The sequence below is a fragment of the Ornithodoros turicata genome, chromosome 10, assembly GCF_037126465.1.
Source record: "Ornithodoros turicata isolate Travis chromosome 10, ASM3712646v1, whole genome shotgun sequence".
In the NCBI taxonomy this organism is placed as follows: domain Eukaryota; kingdom Metazoa; phylum Arthropoda; class Arachnida; order Ixodida; family Argasidae; genus Ornithodoros; species Ornithodoros turicata.
Window position 1 is genome coordinate 16,215,342 of NC_088210.1, and position 22,523 is coordinate 16,237,864.

The 22,523-nt window shown below is 46.3% G+C and overlaps 1 protein-coding gene across 1 annotated transcript; it reads left to right on the forward strand.

Annotated features, from left to right (window-relative positions):
* Positions 1-730: 730 nt before the first annotated feature.
* On the forward strand, positions 731-21,987 carry LOC135369735 (uncharacterized). Its single transcript, XM_064603252.1, has 10 exons — positions 731-1,004; positions 1,470-1,528; positions 1,612-1,753; positions 3,442-3,609; positions 3,716-3,898; positions 16,173-16,805; positions 17,315-17,373; positions 18,764-18,905; positions 20,475-20,645; positions 21,673-21,987. The coding sequence occupies exons 1-10, from the start codon at positions 864-866 to the stop codon at positions 21,808-21,810; spliced, it is 1,836 nt and encodes a 611-aa protein (XP_064459322.1). The 5' UTR covers positions 731-863; the 3' UTR covers positions 21,811-21,987.
* The last annotated feature ends 536 nt before the right edge of the window (positions 21,988-22,523 follow it).

Below are 22,523 nucleotides of genomic sequence, written 5' to 3' on the forward strand. Positions count from 1 at the left end.
CATGAATGACACAGGGACACAAGGAGTCGTCTACGCATCATACGGATTCAGATATATAACGTTATGACTTCGTCTTGTTAGGTTTATTATGTTTAGGGATCCCAACGTTTCCATACGCGTGTTTACGCGATTTTAAATGGTTAGGAGCAGGCTTGAGCGGAAATCAATCCATTCAGTTATAAAAAAAACTGCTTCAATAACTTCAGAATATGTACGCTCTCCCATCAACGCAAATAAGCACATGACTATACTACTTGGCTAACGGGAAATCTCGCAATATCGGTTGAGTACTGTTTCCGTGCCAGCCTGTCACTATCGCCGACACACCGAACAAACAAACTTATCTAACGTAACCTAGCACGACTAGAAGCATCCGGTTCAGGGAACAAAGGATATGAGCAACCGTTCTGGCTGCAGGCCCAGTTGAACCAACCAGAATTTTCTCGAAAGTTTTGTGATTCACGGCAGGGACATCGCGACTAAAACCTTGGAACGCACACACAGCCAAACGCGCAGGAAAGCATCATTCACTACAGATAGCCATATCCACTATGCATGCACGCGCGATAAGGAAACATTATAAATATATATATATATAGCACAGTGGTGCCACCGTCATTTTATCCGTCCTGTTTACATTAACCGGCGGATGTCACATTATCACCCCCCAAGCTCTATTCTTCTGGCGAAAAAGCCCTGATAAGAAGACAAGTCCCGTCCACACAGTTTCACCAATGCGTCGCTTCTGAGTCACGCAGCTGTGTATCGTCGCCTGCACTATAAACGCGAGCACTTCAGAGCCCTTGCTCTAGTCAACAGTGGGCGTTCGTCGTGTCTGCATCGCATTCGAGAAGCATTCCACCATGCCCGTCGATCTGTACTGCTCTTCCGGAAGCCCGCCATGCACCTTCGTCAGGGTCGTGGCGAAACTTTTGGGCGTGGAGCTCAACCTGAAGAAGGTGAACCTAATGGCTAAGGAACACCTGCAGCCAGAATTTGTGAAGGTAAATTTAACCTGCTTTACTACATAGACGGCTGGTGCATGTGCCCTTCGGAAATGCGTGTGCCTTCTTCAATAGCCATACCGCAGTATACAACGAGTTGTTGAGGTGTACATGCGCGCAAGATTGTTCCCACTGAGCACGTGCTGTACGCAAAGTCACGCGTGCGAAATGTACACCCGCTATTTGCTTACGTACGCGAAGTTAATGGCTCTCTAATGTCTTCCTGTGAATAGGTAGCGAAGTGTTGCGGGCAGACGGTACGCTTATCATCTTGGGAGACGCCCCCTGCAATGAATGTGACTTATAGTGCGAGCTCGAATGGTCACCAAGCAGCAACTTTAATTCAAACTAAAAAAAAGGAGATTTACGAAGAGATTTAGATCTAAAAAATAATTTATATTGAGCTCAAAGGCGGCTTATCGTTATTTCTTTATAAGCAATACTTATGTTCGTTTTTCTCCACAGCTAAACCCACAGCACACAGTTCCAACCCTTGACGACGATGGCTTCGTCCTTTGGGAAAGGTAATTACAGTATAGTCATTGGTTCAGAATCCACATAATCCATCCGTTTATATACGTGACTCGTTTATGTGTCTATACCGTAGCCGTGCTATCGGTACGTACCTGGTGGACAAGCATGCCGCAGGTAGCAAGCTGTACCCGAGTGACCTCAAGGAGAGGGCTGTGGTCAACAGGCTATTGTACTTCGAATCTGGAACCCTGTATTCCGCACAGATGAACTACTTCGTGAGTACTGCACTATTGATAGTGATTCCTTTCGACGAGTCGGGTATTGCATAGAATTTAAAAAAAATCATAGTAAAATACAGAGATGTTAACTCGATCGACAGGGATGCAGGCTGTTCCACAGCACTTAGCTGCATGCGGGTCATTCGTGATTTCTTTGAATTCGAGACACAGGTAAATGTACAGGTTGCATACCCAGGTTGTTACTAAATGTGAAGTACAGGTTGGGCAGTTCTAAATACGTTTATATTGTCTTTCAAATGGAGGAATAATATAAGGTTTTTATTGTTCATGATGTAAGACGGGAAATACTGAAGCTTAACCTGACATATTAGGGCACGAGCTTTTATGAAGTTTTTTAGTGTAGCAGCTAGGCTACACTTTCTCAAGTATATACCTAATTAAGTGTAGTCTACCACACGAAACCTTGTACATATAACACATGAACTTGGCTTCAGTTTTTTCCGTATTATCAGTATTTGTGCCTCCGGACTACAGACCCAACTTTGACATTATTTCGTTCGTGACACAGGAAAACACACACACACACACAAATTTTACGTTTTTTATTTGAGGCGCTTCAAATAACTTAAAATATCTGAGTGGAATAGTTTGAGGCTTCAGCAAGCAGTCCAAAAATGAACTTATAACATGTTAACGATCCTCATATTCACCTACGCTGAGACGCCGGAGTGTACACTTTTTTTTTTTTTCACCCCGTCTCCCTCGCCCTTTGTGTATTAAAGCTACATTGCTGGTTCGTGAGTCTATCTGTTCATCTTGTCCCGTGTTCATCTTCTGTTTTCCCCTGAAACTCGAGGCAATGTTAATATCAATTATAACATGTGGTTAACACGCGCTTCGGGTTGTATGCGCTGGAGCCAGAATTTCACCGCACAGCACGCTCAGAAACGAACCCTCATTCAGAATACCGTACCCTTTCCTGACTATAGCTGCAGATGAGAGTCGTACGCCATTTTATGACAATTTTGTTTATACGTACGTTGACTGCCACAACGTGATGGTGTAGTTGTAATGACGCAGCATTCGGCGCAATCGTTTGCCCAGAGCGTGTTATCGCTGAAGTTTTTTTTTTTTTTTTTGCGTATAGAGGTGGGGGGGGGGGGATACGAAAGCTCCCTTTTTTTAAGTAATCGTTCCAATAAGATACGGGATGCGCGAACGAATCCAGTTTTACTTTTTTTTATTTTTGCAAAAGTTATACCGGAAAAGCAAGAGGAAAATATTGGCTCATCGCTCGTCGACGTATTTTTAGTGCCTTGCTATAAGATGAACGTTCAAACATCCTGTGCTCAACGACCGATAAGCGCGAGTGAAGGCAACGAGGAGCTGTCGATGCAGAGCAAAATTTGCACACAAAGTCCTGCCAAGATTAGAGCGCGCTCGCCCGGGAACTGGGACCGTTTTAGACTGCTGCATGTTGAATGAAGCACGGAGATCACGCATAGAGATATACCGAGACGAACAAAGTATTTTCCCATGGTGGTGATTTTGTGAGACGGTGACTCGTTGTTCCTCGTATTTACCCTTACCTTCATTCTACGCCGTCACTAGTGGTGGTAATCTCGCGACAAAAGCCCTATTATTACTTTTTTTTTTTCATGTCTACCAATACAGGAAGTATATCCTCAAAATAAAATGTTTTTTTCACGTTTAACTCTTTATAGCGTCCCAAGTGGTTCCGTGGTCAAGAGCCCAGCGAGGAAGTGAAGGCTGCTTACAACAAGGTTCTCGAAACTGCAGTGGCCCTTTTGGGAGACAAGAAGTTCTTGACCGGAGATGACGTCACTCTGGCTGACCTCGGTCTCGCCGTCACACTGGGTGTCTCCATTGAGGTATGTATCTTCACATCCATTTAAGACTCCAACTGTTCAAATTTATATACGACGTATAAAAAGTGTGTAACCACGTTTTTTTTTTTTTTTTTTGTTGAAAACTCAGGCGGTTCCTTATCCCGACTTGGAAAAGTTTCCTCAACTGGTTGAGTTCTACAATCGTGTCAAGAGCGCCGTACCGGAGTACCAGGAGATCGCAGCCGAAGGCTTAGAGCTCGTCAAGCGAATGGCCGAGCACCATAAGGGTGGCGAAAAGGGACAGTGCCCGGGGACGTGCCCCAAATCTTCTTAAGTTAAACGTCGTGAATAAATGTATATTTGGAAGTAATTACAGCGTACATTGACGTCTCAGTGTCTGAAGCGGCGAGGTATATGATGAAAGATGGTCTCTGACCTGTCCACGGTCATATTTCAGAACTCTCCCTGATCAGTATAGCGTAGCCTTTGGAATAGCAAGCCTATATCATGGCTAACCTTTCCCTTCTTTTTTTATATCGGCATTAAACGTATCCCCCCCCCCTCCTAAAAGAATGCTTTGGGAGGGCTTCTACACTCTGAAAACTGAACTTCACCGCATAGCACGCTCTGCGCCAACCATTGCCACGAATGATAGGGTTATCATTTCTGATTCGAAGAGAGAGGGAGGCGTACGCCTTTTTGTGTCAATTTGAATATACGATAATTGACACAAAAAGGCGTGCGCCTCCTTCTCTCCTCGAATCGGAAGCGATAACCCTATCATTCGTGGCAATGGTTGGCGCGGAGCGTGCTATGCGGTGAAGTTCAGTTTTTAGAGTGTATGGTAACCTTACATGGGGAAGAGGGTTTCACCCTTGCTTTCTCTTTCCCGAATGCACTGCAAAATGCACAAATTCAGGGGCACTGATCCTCCGGACTCCCCCCTCTGCATGGCAGCGCCACTAGCGCTGACACGAAGAATCTCTGGTCACCGAATTGCACTACACTCTAAAAAGAGAGCTTCACCTCATAGCACACTCTGCGCCAACTATTGCCGCGAATGATAGGGTTGTCGCTTCTGTTTCGAGAACAGAGGGAGGCGTACGCCTTTTTGTGTCTATTTGGAGATATATATTATATATTGCTACAAAAAGGCGAACGCCCCCTCTTTCTTCGAATCCGAAGCGATAGCCATATCCTTCGTTGCCATGGTTGGTGCCGAGCGTGCTGTGCGGTGAAGTTCTGTTTTTAGAGCGTACAGGAGCAGGATAAACTAGTATCGACGCGCACTCTTAAAAATGAACTTCACCGCATAGCACGCTCCTAGCCAACCATTATCTCGAATGATATCGTTATCTGCCCTGATTTGTTGAAAACAGGGGGCGTACGCCTTTTCTGTGACAATTATGAACAGCATAAGTGTCACAGAAATGGCGTACGCCCCCCGTTGAAGTTCATTTTTAAGAGTGCGGGCCATGGGCACAGACGTGTGCCCGTCACTCTAAAATAGTAATTGATTACCGTTAACAATTACTCGACTCTAAATGTAATTGAGTAAAGAGTAGAAAAGTAACGCGTTACTCCGGTCGTTACCCTGAATTCACGCAACTTATACCCACCTACATGTGCCTCATTAAAGAAAAAGTTCAACAGCTGAACGGCTGAAATAACACGAAAAACAAAAACGCCTAGGACAGGTAGATCTGTACGTCTACGGTATTTATCTCCCGAGAAGACGTTGACCCGATTCTGGAAGAACATTGCATGGAACTTCCCCATCAAGTACTACCACACTGGTTGTAGAAAGAGATTAGGGAGAGAGACCCTGAAATCCCAGAACGTTATTACAACGACCTCGGCTTGCTATAGTAGAACGGCCCAACAAAGGCTGACGGCACGAGGGGCTTGACTTGGGGCAGAACATCTGAAAGATAAGTTAATCTCTGTCGGAGAAGTAATCGATTATTCCGAAAAGTAATTGATTACCCACAAAATTAATCAAAAAGTAATCGATTACTAGTAACGCAGTTACTAGTAACGCGTTACGCACGAGTCTGCTTGGGCATCACACCCACACTCTTCAAACAGAGCTTCACCGCGTAGCACTCTCGTACACTTAAAAATATCGTACACTCGTAAAAGTGAACTTCGCCACATAGCACGCTCCAACAGCCATCCATCATCCCGAGTGCCATCGTTCTTTCAGCTGATTTTCTGAAAACGGGGGGCGTACGCCGTTTTTGTGGCATTATGCAGCTCGTAATTGCCACAAAAATGGAGTACGCCCCCCCAGTTTTCATCAAATCAAGGCAGAGAACGTCGTCATATTCGGGATCATGGTTGGTTTTCATAGTGACAGCCGACCGTCATCTCGGATTTCATCGTTCTCTTCCCTGATTTGTCCCTTTACCCACTCCCTTTCTCTCTCTTGGTCCCTTTCTTTCTTTTTACCAATAAACATATCCCCCCCCCCCCACATCCCGATTTGTTAAAAACGATGGGCGCACGCTTTCTTATGACGATTACCATGATTGCATAAGTGTCACAGAGGGGGTAATTTTCACGCTGCATGCTTCACCGCATAACGCGCTATGCGGTGAAGCTCTGTTTTTAGAATGTGCGACTCGCGAAAACCAATACGGATGATCGAGGATATCGCTCCAATGACGTCACAGATGGACGAGGAAGCGTCGTTCGCGGGTTTATACGCCGCCTAACGCGACCACCTGTCGAAAACAACCTTCTTTCTTTACACCTCTGGTGCAGTATACACGCTTAAAAATGAACTTCACCACATATCACGCTCCTAGCCAATCAGAATCTCGAATGATATCGTTATCTGCCCTGATTTGTTGAAAACGGGAGGCGTACGCCTTTTTGTGACAATTATGAACAGCATAAGTGTCACAAAAAAGGCGTACGCCTCCCATTTTCAGCAAATCAGGGCAGATAACCAAATCATTCGAGATTATGGTTGGCTAGGAGCGTGCTATGTGGTGAAGTTCATTTCTAAGAGTGTACAATGCATCTATGACGTAATGTACCGCATCAAACTGTCAGCTTCACCGAGCTCATGTCAGCTGATTAACCTGTGCCTTGTATTATAAGACCATGCGTGTTGTATGCATGAGTAAAGAGATCAGGGATGTCATCATCTTCGTCTCGGTGCATCGTCCCTTGTTTTCGCCATCACATGCTGCACTGGGGTTTTTCATTGATTTTAGGAGAGACGGGTTTAGTCCTCCTTCTGTTACCTCCACACTCTCGGCATGAACAAGGTACGTTTAGCGGCCATCTCGAAAAGCAGTGACGGCCTCCAGACAGCACAGAAGGAAGGCGTAAAATCGCAGAACGAAGCCTTTGTCCTCATTCAGTGCATTCCACTCCGACGATCAAAGGGGGCGTCAGCGCTTCTGTGATGCTGCGCGAAATAAGATAGGAGAGATAGTAGGAGCGATAAAAAAGGCGCCAGTATAGACGTTTATTTTGCCATACCATACACAACTGTGCTCGCGTAATCTCTGCTTCTATTGTAGCATCCATAACAAGAAACAATGAGTACTCAAAGGGCGACTAAAGTGCAAAAAATGCTCCTCGTGTAATGAATGGAAGATACGGTTACCTTGACACCTACAACGAATGAACAGGAGTCTTCCGTATTCCTTTCCCTCCCCATTTTTCAAGAAGGCCGATAATAGTCAGAGCGCGCTCTCATTGGTCGCCGCAAACGATTTGTCCAGTCATCGCGGGGGATCGCGTTTGTCCGCGTTTTTTGAGAACGAGAGGGAGAGGGGAAACGTACACAAACGACGCAACGTATGAACGCCTTTCCTTTTGAGCTGCTGTTAAAGTAACAGCAGCTCTCATCTCACGCGGTGGAATCATCTCTCTCATCACTCATCTCATCACTCATCATCTCTCTCATCACGTGGTAAGAATTTTTGCACTTTGTGCCCATTTAAAGGCGGATATCACACCTATAGCCCCAAGTAGTGCGGGATAATTCTGCTGAAAAGTGTTATTTTCACCGATGTAAACCTACATTCTAAATTTTCAGGGGTGCGCATGTATTGTAACACATTGTATCATAATAGTATTGCTGTTAGGCATCTAGCCGAGCAAACACATAATTTTGCTGTTAATTAACTTTCAATGTGCATCTGTTAGAAGAACGACATACGCTTTTGGATCCCTCAATGGGGATTACGGTATATACTTTCTAGGTCGTCCGGAGCCAGCGTCCCTTTCAAACCATCGGAACGTCCGGAGTCGTGGAAAGCGGGTCAGCCGGACCAGTATGCCTTTGTTACCCACTTCGGAGAAAGCTATGTTTGAAAGTGAAAGTTTTCCATATCAGCTCATGTTCACGTGTAAACTTTGACGTCAGTTTGTAATTATCTGATTGGTGAAGGAGGTGTGGCCTTTCCGTTAAAAGGCGACGCTTCTTGATCATTGGGGTTGATTGTCGGTTGTCGACGTGCCATCATAATGTTGTAAATAAATGTAAATACAGTCAAACCTCGCTTTACGAACACCCTTCGTTTCTCAGAAAATCGTTCGTAAATCGAGGTATTCGTAAATCGAGGTCCGAGGAGTGCAGTGCACAAATACCTCACAAAAACACGGGAAATTGATTTGAATAAGTTTTATTTTTGAAAATACTGCGTAATTGTGCTTTGCACCATACTTTCTACAAGGTCTATCCTGTTTAGAAGAGATGACAGAAGTCTGACACTTGACTCATCCACCCGGTCCTCAAAGTACCGTATCGCGCGGATGAGACTGTTTCCAACGGCAAATATAACGCTTGTTACCGGCTGTCAGGACTGAACGCCTTCTCTTGGAACGGCAAGATGTTTCTATCTCGGAGACCTGGTCCAAACTCACAACCGTTCGGCTGTAAACGCCCGAATTATTCTTTCAGGAAATGATGAATCATGTTTGTGGAACGTAGCGACGTTGGGACATTGTATGTTTGACCTTGGCAGAATGTACTGAGGAACTTTCATTATCCTCCGGTGCATTGGCCTGTCCTCGGTACGTTCATAACGCCCGTTCGTATATCGAGGTCAGAATGGCATGGCTACTTTGGGTCCGTTCCCTAATAATCCGTTCATAGTTCGGATATCGAGGGTTCGTAAAACGAGGTCAAAATACATGGAAAAAGTTTGGTTCCCTGTGGAGCCGTTCGTAAGTTGAGGGAATTCGTATATCGAGGGTTCATAAAACGAGGTCCGACTGTAGTTGTTTGTCTGTTGACGTCGCCTGCGAGTCCGTTCTTCAAGCAAGGTGTCGGTACAATCCGGGATTTGGGCCGCCGAATGTCTCATCATCGCTAGGCCCACCCCGAGGAGGAACATAACTATTGCGATAATACTTTTTGTATTGGTATTATCCCATCATCCCACCCCATCATCATCATCCCATTTATGTGTGTGTGTGTGTTAGTATTACGTATTATAATACGCATTTTCAAAAAGTACTTGTATTAGTATTTATAATATGCCAGCGTTGTGCAGTAATAATATTTTTGTATTACAATACCAATATTTGATGCTGCACAAAAACGCGTATTATAATATAATACAGTAATACTGGTAATGCATACTTTAGCATATTCTAATACTATCACACAAATACCTTTAAAAATGAATATTATAATACGTAACACTAATACACTCTTAAAAATGATGGTGGTGGTGGTGGTGATGGCTAGGTTGGCTAGGAGCGTGACACTTATACAGTTATATTAAGTGTCACAAAAAGGCGTACGTCCCGCGCTTTGCACAAATCGGGATGATAACGGTATAGTTCTGGGCAATGATTGGCTTTCAGTGTGTTCAGTTCAGGAAGCTCCGTTTCCAGAGTGCAGGCAGTGGTGTCTAACGTGACATCACAACCGGGTAAGTTTCAATGTTGGCGGTGCTGACTTACGTCTGCTCGCTAATTAACTGTAAAATTTACGGAGGTGGGCATGTATTATAAATTATAATATGTTGTAATGAAATAGTGTTACTATAGTACATTTTTGTATTTTTGCATCTAGTATTCGTACCTTTATGTGCGTGTGTGTGTGTGTGTGTGTTGTACACTCTTAAAAATGAACTTCACCGCATAGCACGCTCTTAGCCAATCATAATCTGGAATGATATCGTTATCTGCCTGATTCGTTGAAAACGGGAGGCGTACGCCTTTTTGTGACAATTATGAACAGCATAAGTGTCACAAAAAAGGCGTACGCCTCCCGTTTTCAACGAATCAGAGCAGATAACGATATCATTCCAGATTATGGTTTGCTAAGAGCGTGCTATGTGGTGAAGTTCATTTTTAAGAGTGTACAACACACACACACACACACACGCACATAAAGGTACGAATACTAGATGCAAAAATACAAAAATGTACTATAGTAACACTATTTCATTACAACATATTATAATTTATAATACATGCCCACCTCCGTAAATTTTACAGTTAATTAGCGAGCAGACGTAAGTCAGCACCGCCAACATTGAAACTTACCCGGTTGTGATGTCACGTTAGACACCACTGCCTGCACTCTGGAAACGGAGCTTCCTGAACTGAACACACTGAAAGCCAATCATTGCCCAGAACTATACCGTTATCATCCCGATTTGTGCAAAGCGCGGGACGTACGCCTTTTTGTGACACTTAATATAACTGTATAAGTGTCACGCTCCTAGCCAACCATGATTTCGAATGATACCGTTATCTGCCCTGATGTGTTGAAAAAGGGAGGTGTACGCTATTTCTGTATCGTTTTTTGTAACACTTATGCCGTTCATAATTGTCACAAAAAAGGCGTACGCTTCCCGTTTTCAACAAATAAGGGCAGATAACGATATGATCCGAGATTATGGTTGGCTAGGAGCGTGCTATGCGGTGAAGTTCATTTTTAAGAGTGTATTCAGGATGATGGTGTACGTGCTATACACTGTATTGATTTGATGAACATGATTTCGTGATGAACTTTGTGATTTGTTGAAAATGGGAGGCATACACTCTTAAAAATGAACTTCACCGCATAGCACGCTCCTAGCCAACCATTATCTCTAATGATATCGTTATCTGCCCTGATTTGTTGAAAACAAGGGGCGTACGCCATTTCTGTGACACTTATGCTGTTCATAATTGTCACAGAAAAGGCGTACGCCCCCTGTTTTGAACAAATCAGGGCAGATAACGATATCATTAGAGATAATGGTTGGCTAGGAACGTGCTATGCGGTGAAGTTCATTTTTATGAGTGTACGCCTTTTTTTGTGACACTTATGCTGTTCATAATTGTCACAAAATAGGCATACACCTCCCGTTTTCGCAAATAAGGGCAGATAACGGTATCATTAGAGATTATGGTTGGCTAGGAGCGTGCTATGCGGTGAAGTTCATTTCGAAGAGTGTAGGAGTTGGCTAACGTAGTAAAGCTTTTTTTATTGCATGTTAACGCCGCGAAGCAACTGTTGCTATGAGCGGCGTACAAACGTGGATAGGTGGAGAGAGACAGCAGAAAGGAGGGGGAGCCAGGGGCGTTGGTGCGCGTCCTGGGCCGACTTCAGGTGGTGAAGTAAACCAATACCCACGGCCGAGGGTGTCACTCGAATGACGTCACAAGTGGACGAAGGACCGTTTTTCGCCGGCTTATGTCTCGACTAAAGCGACGCCTGCCGAAAATAATTACTTTACTCCTCAATACTCTCTCGTGAAATACAACGCGTTTATGACGTGATGCCTCGCAGGCGTCGAACTGTCAGCTTCACTGAGCTCGTGTCAACTCGTCAGCCCCTTTAACGCTATCGCTGTGCACACAACCAGCAGCACGTCGGCGATAATGCGTGCCCTCAAGGAAACGCATCGCCGGCGAAAATTGATCGATCGCTCAACCTGGCGAACTTGCGAGCAGACGGTACTTGAGGCGTCATCCTTCCTCCTCCTTGAAATAAAGAAGGAGATATTCACTTTCCCTCTACAGTCTCCAAACAGACAGAATTTCGCCAAACGTACGCCTTTAACAAAGCTGCATAATGTGCCAGAAAAAAAGTGTATACGCTCTTAAAAATGAACTTCACCGCATAGCACGCTCCTAGGCAAACATCATCTCGAATGATACCGTTATCTGCCCTGATTTGCTGAAAACGGGAGGCGTACGCCATTTTTGTGACAATTATGAACTGTTGGTAACATTTCCCTGCGACTTGTGAGAAACGCATATCTTTGCCCTAACATGCCTATATATTCATAACATTAGAATGATCTTTTCAGTTATCGTTCGCGAAATGGAACACAACGTCCCCCGTCCACAGTGATCTATGTATATCTCATAGAGAATGTGAAAACATCCCACGAAGAGAACTGGGTTTTTCCGCACATAATGAGTGCTGTAGAAATCGAGAGTGAGTCAACGAAAAGGGAAAGTTATGTATATGATTAAACGATACTTCTTACATCGCAGTATGGAGTTGAATGGGAACAATGTGACTTGCATGAAAATGAAACATCTTTATGGACTCCTTCTATGACAACGCGACGTCTTCTGCTAAGATCGATGGGCGTCCGAACTTGGCGGTACATCAACTTATTACCATCAGCATATGGTTCTTGCGGCAGTTCATCGTTCTAACGAAGCTCTTGGGCATTTCCTCGTGGACATATAGGACTATAGTCTCTGTTCACATACATCAGCACGTACATCAACAAGGTGAAGCCGAAGTTGCCCCCAGTGTGCTTTGGCCTGCCCCTGACTCGCACAATAAAGTTAGATTAGATTAGATTAGATAGATAAAAGGAAAACAAGGTAGATTATTAGTCCCGCCGACGGTCGCGGGTGAAGCGGGTGTCTCTTTCGGCATCACATTTTCAATGTTTCATAGTTCGTATTGCATCTGCCATTCATGCGAAAACGATCTGAAAACCATACAATGGCGGGCGCAAAAGTTATTCGGGAGCTATCCAGGCGCGACCGAGGTGCAAAGGTAGAGAATGGAGAAACCCGTTCGCTACCCGTTCGCTGACCTATTTGAGAATTCCGTAAGGCAGCGTCAATGCAAGGTCGGTGAGGAAAACACGCAGACATTGTCCGGACAAGGGTAAAGTGTGGCGGTAACGATTTCATAAGTGGACGTGCCAGCCACTCTGCCCGTTTGACGCTGCGTAACAATAGTATACAGTGATTTCTCTGGTTCATATACGGCCGGAAGTCCTGTGTAACCGCAATGATGCTTTTTACCAGGTTGTTATCGTTCGATTGTATTTAAGTTTCTGCTGCGGGGCTATGATCAAACAATACATCTATAGCCTTGCGAGATCTCGCAGCGCGTAGTGCATGCAGTCGACCGCCGCCCTTTTACCTACGGGAAGGTGCTGGGCCCCTGGTCCAGTCCCGCTCGTATGCATCAAGGTATATCTGTCACTTTTGGAAGTTTCTGTCATCAACCGGTCTCTCCACCGTGGTTTGATCACCCCTGGACTGCCATCACCATCTTTCATTCTCTACAACTGAGCGTCGACACAGCCACAAGATATTCCGTAGCAGACGACAGGAAAAGACGCTGACGGTGTCATCTGCTAAGTGTCGTCTGCTAAGTGCGAAGATGGGGCAGCGCCCACCTGCTGGCCGGTATCTGCCCCATCTCATTACTATCTCTTTATGTGTGTGTGTGTGTTTGAAAGACAACATCCGTGAATGATGGACACAACCTTGCAAACGGCAATGTGCGCCTTCATACCCACTGTTCAAAATGCAGATCGGTCTGGCTGCCGATGTAGACACTCGGGGGGCATCACGCATCCTGGGCCGACTTCATACACACTTAAAAAATGAGCTTCACCACACAGCAAGCTCCGAGGCAACCATCGTCTCGAGTGCACTCTAAAAACAGAACTTCACCGCATAGCACGCTGTGCTCCAACCATTGCCAGGAATGATAGGGTTATCGCGGCTGATTCGAAGAGAGAGGTGGGCGTACGCCTTTTTGTGACAATTTCATGTATCCAAATTGTCACAAAAAATTTTCAAACAAATCACAAAAACAATTTGGTGAAAACGGGAGGTAACAAATCAGGGCAGATAACGATATCATTCGAGATGATGGTTGGCTAGGAGCGTGCTATGCGGTGAAGTTCAGTTTTAGATTGTGACATCGGTGTTTCCCCCCGATATGCTGAAAACGGGGGGGCGTACGCCATTTTTATGGCATTATGCAGTTCACTGCCACAAAAAATAGCGTACGCTCCCCGTTTTCATCAAATTAAGGAAGAGAGAACGTTGGCATGTGGGATGATGGTTGGCTAGGAGCGTGCTATGCGGTGAAGCTCTGTTTTTAGAGTGTAGGGTGCCGACATTTGTCCCAGAGCGTTAAAAACGCATAAGTTGAATAAAGAGAACGTAAAGTTGAACCACAATCTTTAAAAAAAATCGTATCGATCACACTCTAAACAGAACACTTCACCGCATAGCACCTGTGCGGCAACTATGCTACACTCTTAGAAATGAACTTCACCACATAGCACGCTGCTAGCCAACCATCATCCCGAATGACAACGTTCTCGCCCCTGATTTGCTGAAAACGGGAGGAGGAGCCTATTTTGTGTCCATTATGCACGGCACAAAATAGGCTCCTCCTCCCGTTTTCAACAAATCTAGGGCGAGAACGTTGTCATTCGGGGTGATGGTTGGCTAGCAGCGTGCTATGTGGTGAAGTTCATTTTTAAGAGTGTACGAATGATACCCTCTTAAAATAGAGCTGCACCACAGGGCACGCTGAAGGCCAACCATTGTATATAAAGTGATACCTTTGTCGTGATAGAGCTATTACTCGATCAGTACAATGGTTGACCCTCAGTGTACTCTGTGCACTCTGAAAACAGTTGGTGGTGATGGAAACCCGATCGAGTTGCTCGGCAACGCTCACCGGGTGGTGGTGGTGGTACTGGTAAAAGAGCTCGCTGTTGTCGGCCTCACAGAGGTGGGCAACGTCACGACGTTCTAACGCTCTGGGGGAATGTGCGTCCTGGGCCGACTTCTAAGGGAACTGTGCCGACATATATCTGAAAGTGTCCATGAAAAACCCAGGAAAAAAAAACCCTGACAGCACAGCTGGCACCGGGATTCGAACCCGGGTACCTTTCAGTCACGACTTGAGGGTGATGGCAGAATAGCACACACACACAAAGAAAACGGATGGAGGATGAAGGGTGGAGATGCTAGAGGGTGTATGAGTTCGTCGGGGAGTGCAAAGTGCTAGAGGGATCGTTGAGTGAGACCCGCCTTGTGTACAAAGAGAAAAACGATCTCGACGTAAGGTGGTGATGGTGATGGTGAAAGGGCTTGCCGTTGTCGGCCTCACTTGTCTCGACGTAAGCTTCACCATAAAGCACGCTCTTAGCCAATTACCATCCCGAATGACATCGTTCTGTCCTCTGATTGGTGAATAACGGAAGGCGTGCGCTATTTTTTTTTAAAAACATTTATGCAGTTCCTAAAAAAGGCGTACGCCCCGTGCTTTCCACAAATCGGGAGACACGAACATATCATTCTGTTCCATGGTTGGCCTTCACCGTGCTCTGTGGTGAAGTTCTGTTTTAGAAGTGTGAAGTTCTGTCTCTGAAGGGATGATAGATGGGGCAAAGGTGCTACGCGGTGAAGTTCTATTTTAAGAGGATTGGGTTATCGCTTCTGATTCGAAGAGAGAGGAGGGGGTACGCCTTTTTGTGGCAATTATATGACAAATAGCCGCTAAAAAAGGTGTACGCCTCCCTCTGTCTTCGAATAACCTCATATTCGTGACAATGGTTGGGGTATACAGCGTGCTATGCGGCGAAGTTCTGTACAGTAAATTCGCAGCACCGTTATATGACGGTGGCTGAAAGGTCAAAGTTTATTCTCAATCTGTCGATGCTCAATCTACCTGTAGAAATTCATACGCATTCTCGAAAATGGAAGTGCACTTGACTGGAGAGCAACTGGGCTTAGCTCTGTGCGATAAAATGCCGGCAATATGGAGGACAATACAAGAGCACCGGCGGAGCACCGGCCCTTATCGGTCGTCGCTGGCTCGGCATTCTTTCAGTCGTCGCTATATCACTGGTGTATTATCTTGAATGTACAGCAGTAATGGAATCTGTCGTCGGTGGGCTACACTAACGTTCCCATCGTGTTAACGTTCCATGTTGGGCCATAGCGCAGCGGGCAACACTTATTGTCTTTATCTTTATTTTCTTAGGGACACCTCTAACGGGTTTATTCAAATTGCACTATAGCGGCCCCAAAATACGTTCAATCGCCGTCAACTATTTCAAATTCCGTCATCCTGTGGGTAAACTACTCGGAACAAACAAATTACGTCACCATGAAGTCATACAAAGTAAGGATTAAGCATGGTGTCGTCGTCTGCCTGCTGTTTGCCTAATGCTTCCATTGCATTCACCACCAAAAAAGGACGGGAATCTTCGTTGGCAAAGCCTCTCGTCACGTTTGTTACCTAAGCATCTGAAAGTTTTTAGCTTCCCTCATCGAAAATGTCTTCATTTTAGGGGCCTCTCTAGCTGCATATCACACAGACAGACCATAATAGTAGTTCTCCGAAGTAGTTCTTACAAACAAATAAACAAACAGCACACGCACAAATCGCAAGATCCAACAAACAAGAGCTGTCACGCCGCAGCGTCAACACACATCGCAACGTACAATATCTCGACAAGCCCACCAACCCCGTCATTTGGCGTCAATTTTTTTTCTTCTCTTTTCTTGCTTTCTTTTTTTGTAACAATACCCAGCCATCAAGATCTCCATTGTTTTTTCCTACTTTTCAACAATGCACACGATGGATCGTATCAGCATACAATAATAGTCGCCCTTCAAACTTGTACGAGCAGCCGTCCCAAGGACGGCATGCTATAGGTTCCCGGTCTGCTGCATGTCGGCCCCGTCCAACACCCATCACATCCTCTTTATCAGACCCCGAGGGTGAGAGGGAAAGAAAACCGCCAGAGCAGACGCAGCGCACCGGAATCGGCGCATCCTTGCTTTTGCCTCTGACAGCACACCGCCGGGATTTGCCCACGTCGACATCGCAAAAGAAAATGGTACTGACATTGTACAACCTTTACGGTAGTCCACCATGCGGTGCTGTCCGAATGCTCGCCCAGTATGTGGGACCGGATTTGGAGCTGAAGAACCTTAATATGGCTGCCGGTGAACACCTTCAGCCTGAATACCTAAAGGTGAGAAGACGGCGGGTCTCAATTTTTTTCTGTACAGCTATGTGCGGATGCGTGTTCCGCGTTACAAGATGATGCGATTAGAAGAATAGTTTTAATAAGCAGATAGAATCTACGAACAACCGTCGTTTTTTACGCAAAATGTGTTTTCTAACTGCAGCTAATCGGCGAATTTACTGTTTACACTCTTAAAAATGAACTTCACCGCATAGCACGCTCCTAGCCAACCATAATCTCGAATGATATCGTTATCTGCTCTGATTTGTTGAAAACGGTAGGCGTACGCCTTTTTTGTGACAATTATGAACAGCATAAGTGTCACAAAAAAGGCGTACGCCTCCCGTTTTCAACGAATCAGGGCAGGTAACGATATCATTCGAGATTATGGTTGGCTAGGAGCGTGCTATGTGGTGAAGTTCATTTTTAAGAGTGTAGGAGCCCACATTATAGACTGGATAGGTGATGTTCGTTATGTGCTTTCGAACTAAGCATGCACCCTGTCTTTTTTGCAGTTGAACCCCTTTCACAAAGTTCCTACGCTCGTTGATGACGACTTCGTTCTGTACGAGAGGTAAGCGGGCGTGTGGATGAAGCATACTTCAAACAGTGCAACGAACACTGAGACAAACTTTTTTTTTTTTTTTGAGTAAACAGAGGTTTGTTTTGGAGGGGTGTGAGAAGTGGGACGAAGAGAGCCCTAGCACGAGTAGCACTGACTAAGAGTATCGCTCGGTTGGTGCTGGGGGGCAGACAATGAAGCTATCTTCCAGCGAAGCCACGGAGACGGGGCGACCGCAGCAGCACCGGCGGGGAAGGAAGACCCCATCAAGCCCGACATCCATTCAATCTGTGAAGATAGCTGCCGTGCTGGTTCAGATCTGACAAACCCCCATTGCGGGAACGAGTCCCGCGGAAGCGGCCAGTCTCCTGCAACGGCTGTTGTTTCTCTTGCATGTGGATTCGCCCTCTGCCTGTGTTCTTAGGGACAGTGGGAATCTCGTTAATCCATTCATGCACACTGAGACAAACTGTGCTTTTTCTTTGGATGTCTCTTTCCTCCTTGCACTGATCGCTGCCATAGGTACGGAAAGTCTCTGTGCAGAACCGATCGCAATCGCACCTGCGTTCTCCACTCCTCGTGGGTCTCATTTAGAAGTATCCGAAATATTTAAAAATAGAACTGAATATAAACGGTACATGAAGAAAAGTGAAAAGGAAGAAAGGGCGAAATAATCCGCAGTATTCTCGCTCTGCCCTCAGCGATCCCAAGAGCCTATAGCGCGCCCCCGCTCTTCCTGCCTTAATCTCGCTATTCCCCAGTCGTAGGGATTCCTAGAGCCCAGTGCGCCCCCCTCTTCAAGGGGCCGTCTCCTTCCACCACATTCTCGCTCTGCCCTCAGGGAACCCAGAAGGACCAGCGCGCCCCCTCTCCAAGGGACCCCCCTTTCTACCGAATTCGCGCTCTGCGCACAGGGAACCCTAGAATCTAGTGCGACCCCTCTCCAAGAAGCCTCCCTTACCACTATATTCCCGCTCTACCCTCAGGGAACACTAGAGTCTAGTGCAATCCCTCCCCAAGGAGCCTCTCTTTCCACCATATTCTCGCTCTGCGCACAGGGAACACTAGAGCCTAGTGCGACCCCTCTCCAAGAAGCCTCTCTTACCACCATATTCTCGCTCTGCCCACGGGGAACCCTAGAGCCTAGTGAGCCCCCTTTCCAAGGGACCCCTCTTTCCACCGTATTGTCGCTCCGGCCTTTTGGATCCCTGGAGCCTAGTATGTCACCTCTTGAAGGAACTGCCCCTTTCCGCTGTTTTCTCGCTCTGCCCTCAGGCATCTCAACAGCCTTGTGAAAACCTACCAGAACAGTCTCTCCCCTTGTGCACACCACGCTTGGCTCATCTTTACATTGTAACTTCCTTGTCACCACGTTACTTCAGGAGGTTTTCTTTTTCCACAGCAACGCCATCTTATACTACCTCATTAACAAGTACGATCCGGATAGCACCCTGTACCCGAAATGCCCCAGGAGCCGCGCTGCAGTGGACAAGGTCCTGGCCGCTGTCACCAGCACCATTCAGCCGCACTACATGGCTTTCTTCGTGAGTATGGGCCCCATAAAAGAATTAAGTATCTCCGCCTCCATGCTCTAGGGTTACCTAAACTCCAGAGCGAGAGCCAAATGAGTAACAAAAATATTTCAACGACAGGTAGCGTGGCGAAAGTAACGAAAGCCCTATGGGAATCTTTAACAGAGGGCGGTATCGTCAACCGCTATTAAACAGAACTTTTTCATAACTGTGTGGTTGATGATGATGATGATGGTGATGATGATGATAGGCGGAAAAAAATGGAGATGTGAGCTCGCTCTCTGCGGGGCAAGCTACTCCAGGTCTAGTAAGGAAAAAAGAAAACAACGCCTAAAAAGACGAGAGCTCTGCTATGCTTTTAACGAAGGTGACGCGTGAGCGCTGTGCACCCTGACGATGAATCCCAGGCCATTCGCCCAGCACTTTCACGACATCAAAGGATCGGCTCTCAAGACGGTTCAGGGATCTCTGAAGTTGCAAACGTGCAGATCGAAACCGCGCACATTCGAGAGGAATATATTCCGAATTTTCACGCACACACCCCAGTTGAACACAACGACGAAGCATGGGCGCATATCATGAACAGAATGGGCGTTGGGCAATGGGATATTGAGTCGGAGTCTGTGAAGCAAAGCTTCGAACGGCCGGGACATCCGCGGAGGGATTCGGTAAGACAGGTCCGGGTCAATTCTGCGCAGCAGCGACGTCGGCTCTGCGGAATTCGACCACTGACTGTGTGTTGTCTGGAGCCATTTCGTTCCTTTGGTAGTGGTGGTGGTTGTGGTGGTAAAGGTATGGTAATTGTGAAAGGGCTCGCAGTTGCCACACTCTTAAAAATGAACTTCACCGCATAGCACGCTCCTAGCCAACCATAACCCCGAATGACATCGTTCTCGCCCGTGATTTGTTGAAAACGGGAGGTGTACGCCTTTTTTGTGACACTTATGCTGTTCATAATTGTCACAAAAATGGCGTACGCCTCCCGTTTCCAACAAATCAGGGTAGAGAACGATGTCATTCGAGGTTATGGTTGGCTAAGAGCGTGCTACGCGGTGAAGTTCATTTTTAAGAGTGCACAGAGGTGGGCAACGCCACGACTGACGCCTTGGGGGAATGTGCGTCCTGGGCTGGCTTCTAAGAGAACTATGCCAACATATGTCTGAAAGTGTCTGAGGAAAACCCAGGAAAAGTCCCAGACAGCACAGCCGGCACCGGGATTCCAACCCGTGTACCTCCCAGTCGGATACCTAACGCACTCAGAGCGAACCAACATTTAGAATGATATCGTTTGTGTCTTCTGGTTTGCTCAGGACGACGGACCATTTTTTGACAGTTTAAGCACGTCTAAAGCGGCACAAAACGGCTTCGGCCTCCCATTTTGTTCAAATCAGAGGAGAGAGCGAACGCCGTACGGGATGATGGTTAGCTAGTACCGTGTATTGCGGTGAAGCTCGCTTTTAAGAGTGTGGAGATTAACTTCTTGTGTTTGTGAAACCGACACGCTTACAAATTTCTACCGCTGTTGTCGGTGTGAACAAGCACGCATGAAAGTGACGCATCTAATCTTTTCTCTTGTCGCAGAGGCCGAGGTTCTACGAGAAGAAAAAGCCTACGGAACAGGAGATCGAGCAATTCGAAGAGAACGCTCTCCGTGGTTTCGAGCACCTAATTGGGGACGGGAAGTACGCGGTGAACGATACCTTGACTCTGGCTGACTTCAGTCTCGTTGCTCACCTCACACTTGCCCTTGAGGTAAGGAATACGCGCTGAAGCAGGACGTGTATATGGTTTTGAATTGCCGCGAATGATATGGTTATCGCCTCTGATTCGAAGAGCGAGGTGGGCGTACGCCTTTTTGTGGCAATTTGGATATATCAAAATTGCCACAAAAAGGCGTACGCCCTCCTCTCCCTTCGATTCTTGGCAATGGTTGGAGCACAGCGTGCTATGCGGTGAAGTTCTGTTTCTAGAGTGAACTTCACCGCGTAGCACGTTGTCCGGCAACCATTGCCACGAATGATAGAGCTACCGCTTCTGATTCGAAGAGAGAGGGGCGTACGCCTTTTTGTGTCAATTTTCGTATATCCAAATTGACACAAAAAGGCGTACGCCCCCGCTTCCGACGCGAGGAGAGAAAGGGGCGTGCGCCTTTTTGTGGCAATTTGGGTATATGGTAATTGACACAAAAAGGTGTACGCTTCCCTCTCTCCTCGAACCAAAAGCGACAGCCCTATCATTCACGGCAATGATTGGCGCGCTACGTGCTATGCGTTGAAGTTCTGTTTTTAGAGTGTACCGAACGATGCACAATAGAGAGTTTTAGCAGACCGTTGATAATGTGGCTTGTGTTGAACCGTATCAACCGGAGCCAATCAGTGGATAAGATTCTGAGTCATACACGACTGCGATTGGTTCCGATAGACACCATAACCTTATCAACGGTATACTAAAACTCACTAATGTCCGAAGACGATGCACAATGACACCGTAGCTTTCCCTTTACTCTTACCCTTTCCTGCGTGAGTATGGAGTTCCCAATGTTAGTACATTTCCGTTTCCTGAAAAGTAACAAAATTGTACTTTTTAGAGGGGTATAGGTCTTTGCTCTTGATGACAATGACGCTTCATTTTTTAGTTTATTTTTTCGACTCGGTCTAACCTTCTTTGTGCGTTTCTACAAACTGCAGGAGCGTCTTGTGTCTTGTGTCGTGGTGTTTTTTTCGGCGTCCAAGGGCGCTGCGGTAGAGTGCGCATTTCATACGAGGCTATTGATTTTCAGCTTCCCCACTTTCGTGCTGAGAAGTTCCCCAAGCTTGTGGCTTACTACGAGCGCCTCAAGAAGGAGCTGGAGAGTTTCGAAGAGATCAACCGTCCCGGACTGGAAGCCCTCAAGAAGCGATGGGAAGAGCTCGTCTAATGCTCGCACGTCCCGCAACGAAGAAAAAATCCAGTGACCAATCGGAGGGTCTTACTTCTTGCTCTCCTTTCGCAAATATAAAAACATACAACAACAATGTATACTACGTAATACTATAACAATGTATAAGCTATATAATTGACGTGCCAATCCATCGCAGTAAACATTGCAGACGGATATACGTCGCACGTCGTCGTGTCTGCATGAATTAAGTTTTTCGTCAAATGCAAAACCCTGCTATCGGCATGGAAGTGTGGCCTATATAGTACTGACGCTGCATTAATATGTTTTAACGCTCTCATCGCAAGTACGTCGGAAGGTGTTGCTTCACTCCGCAATAAGGCATGTACAATGCAGCCACGTGCAGAAGGCCGTGGAAGACGTCCCCAGATCGAAGCATCTAGACGGTGGTAGTGTCTTACGCTTGGTTCGGAGAAGAACGGGCTCCGTGGTAGGCACGGCAACGGTACCGAGACCAGTACGCCAGCGACAAGGAGGTTGCGGAAGATGTAATGCCGGAAGGGTCTGTCATGGAGTCAAGGCGGCGGCGCGCCGATCGTGACCACAGCGTACACCGACCAGTCTGCAACTTACGCTGTCACTCAAGGAACCGAACGTCATATCATCGACGAGAAAACAACAGAGTCGAAAGGGCAACCGTATTAGACACCTTGACAACCGAAGAAGGCTCCTGCCACGGTCAACACAGAGGT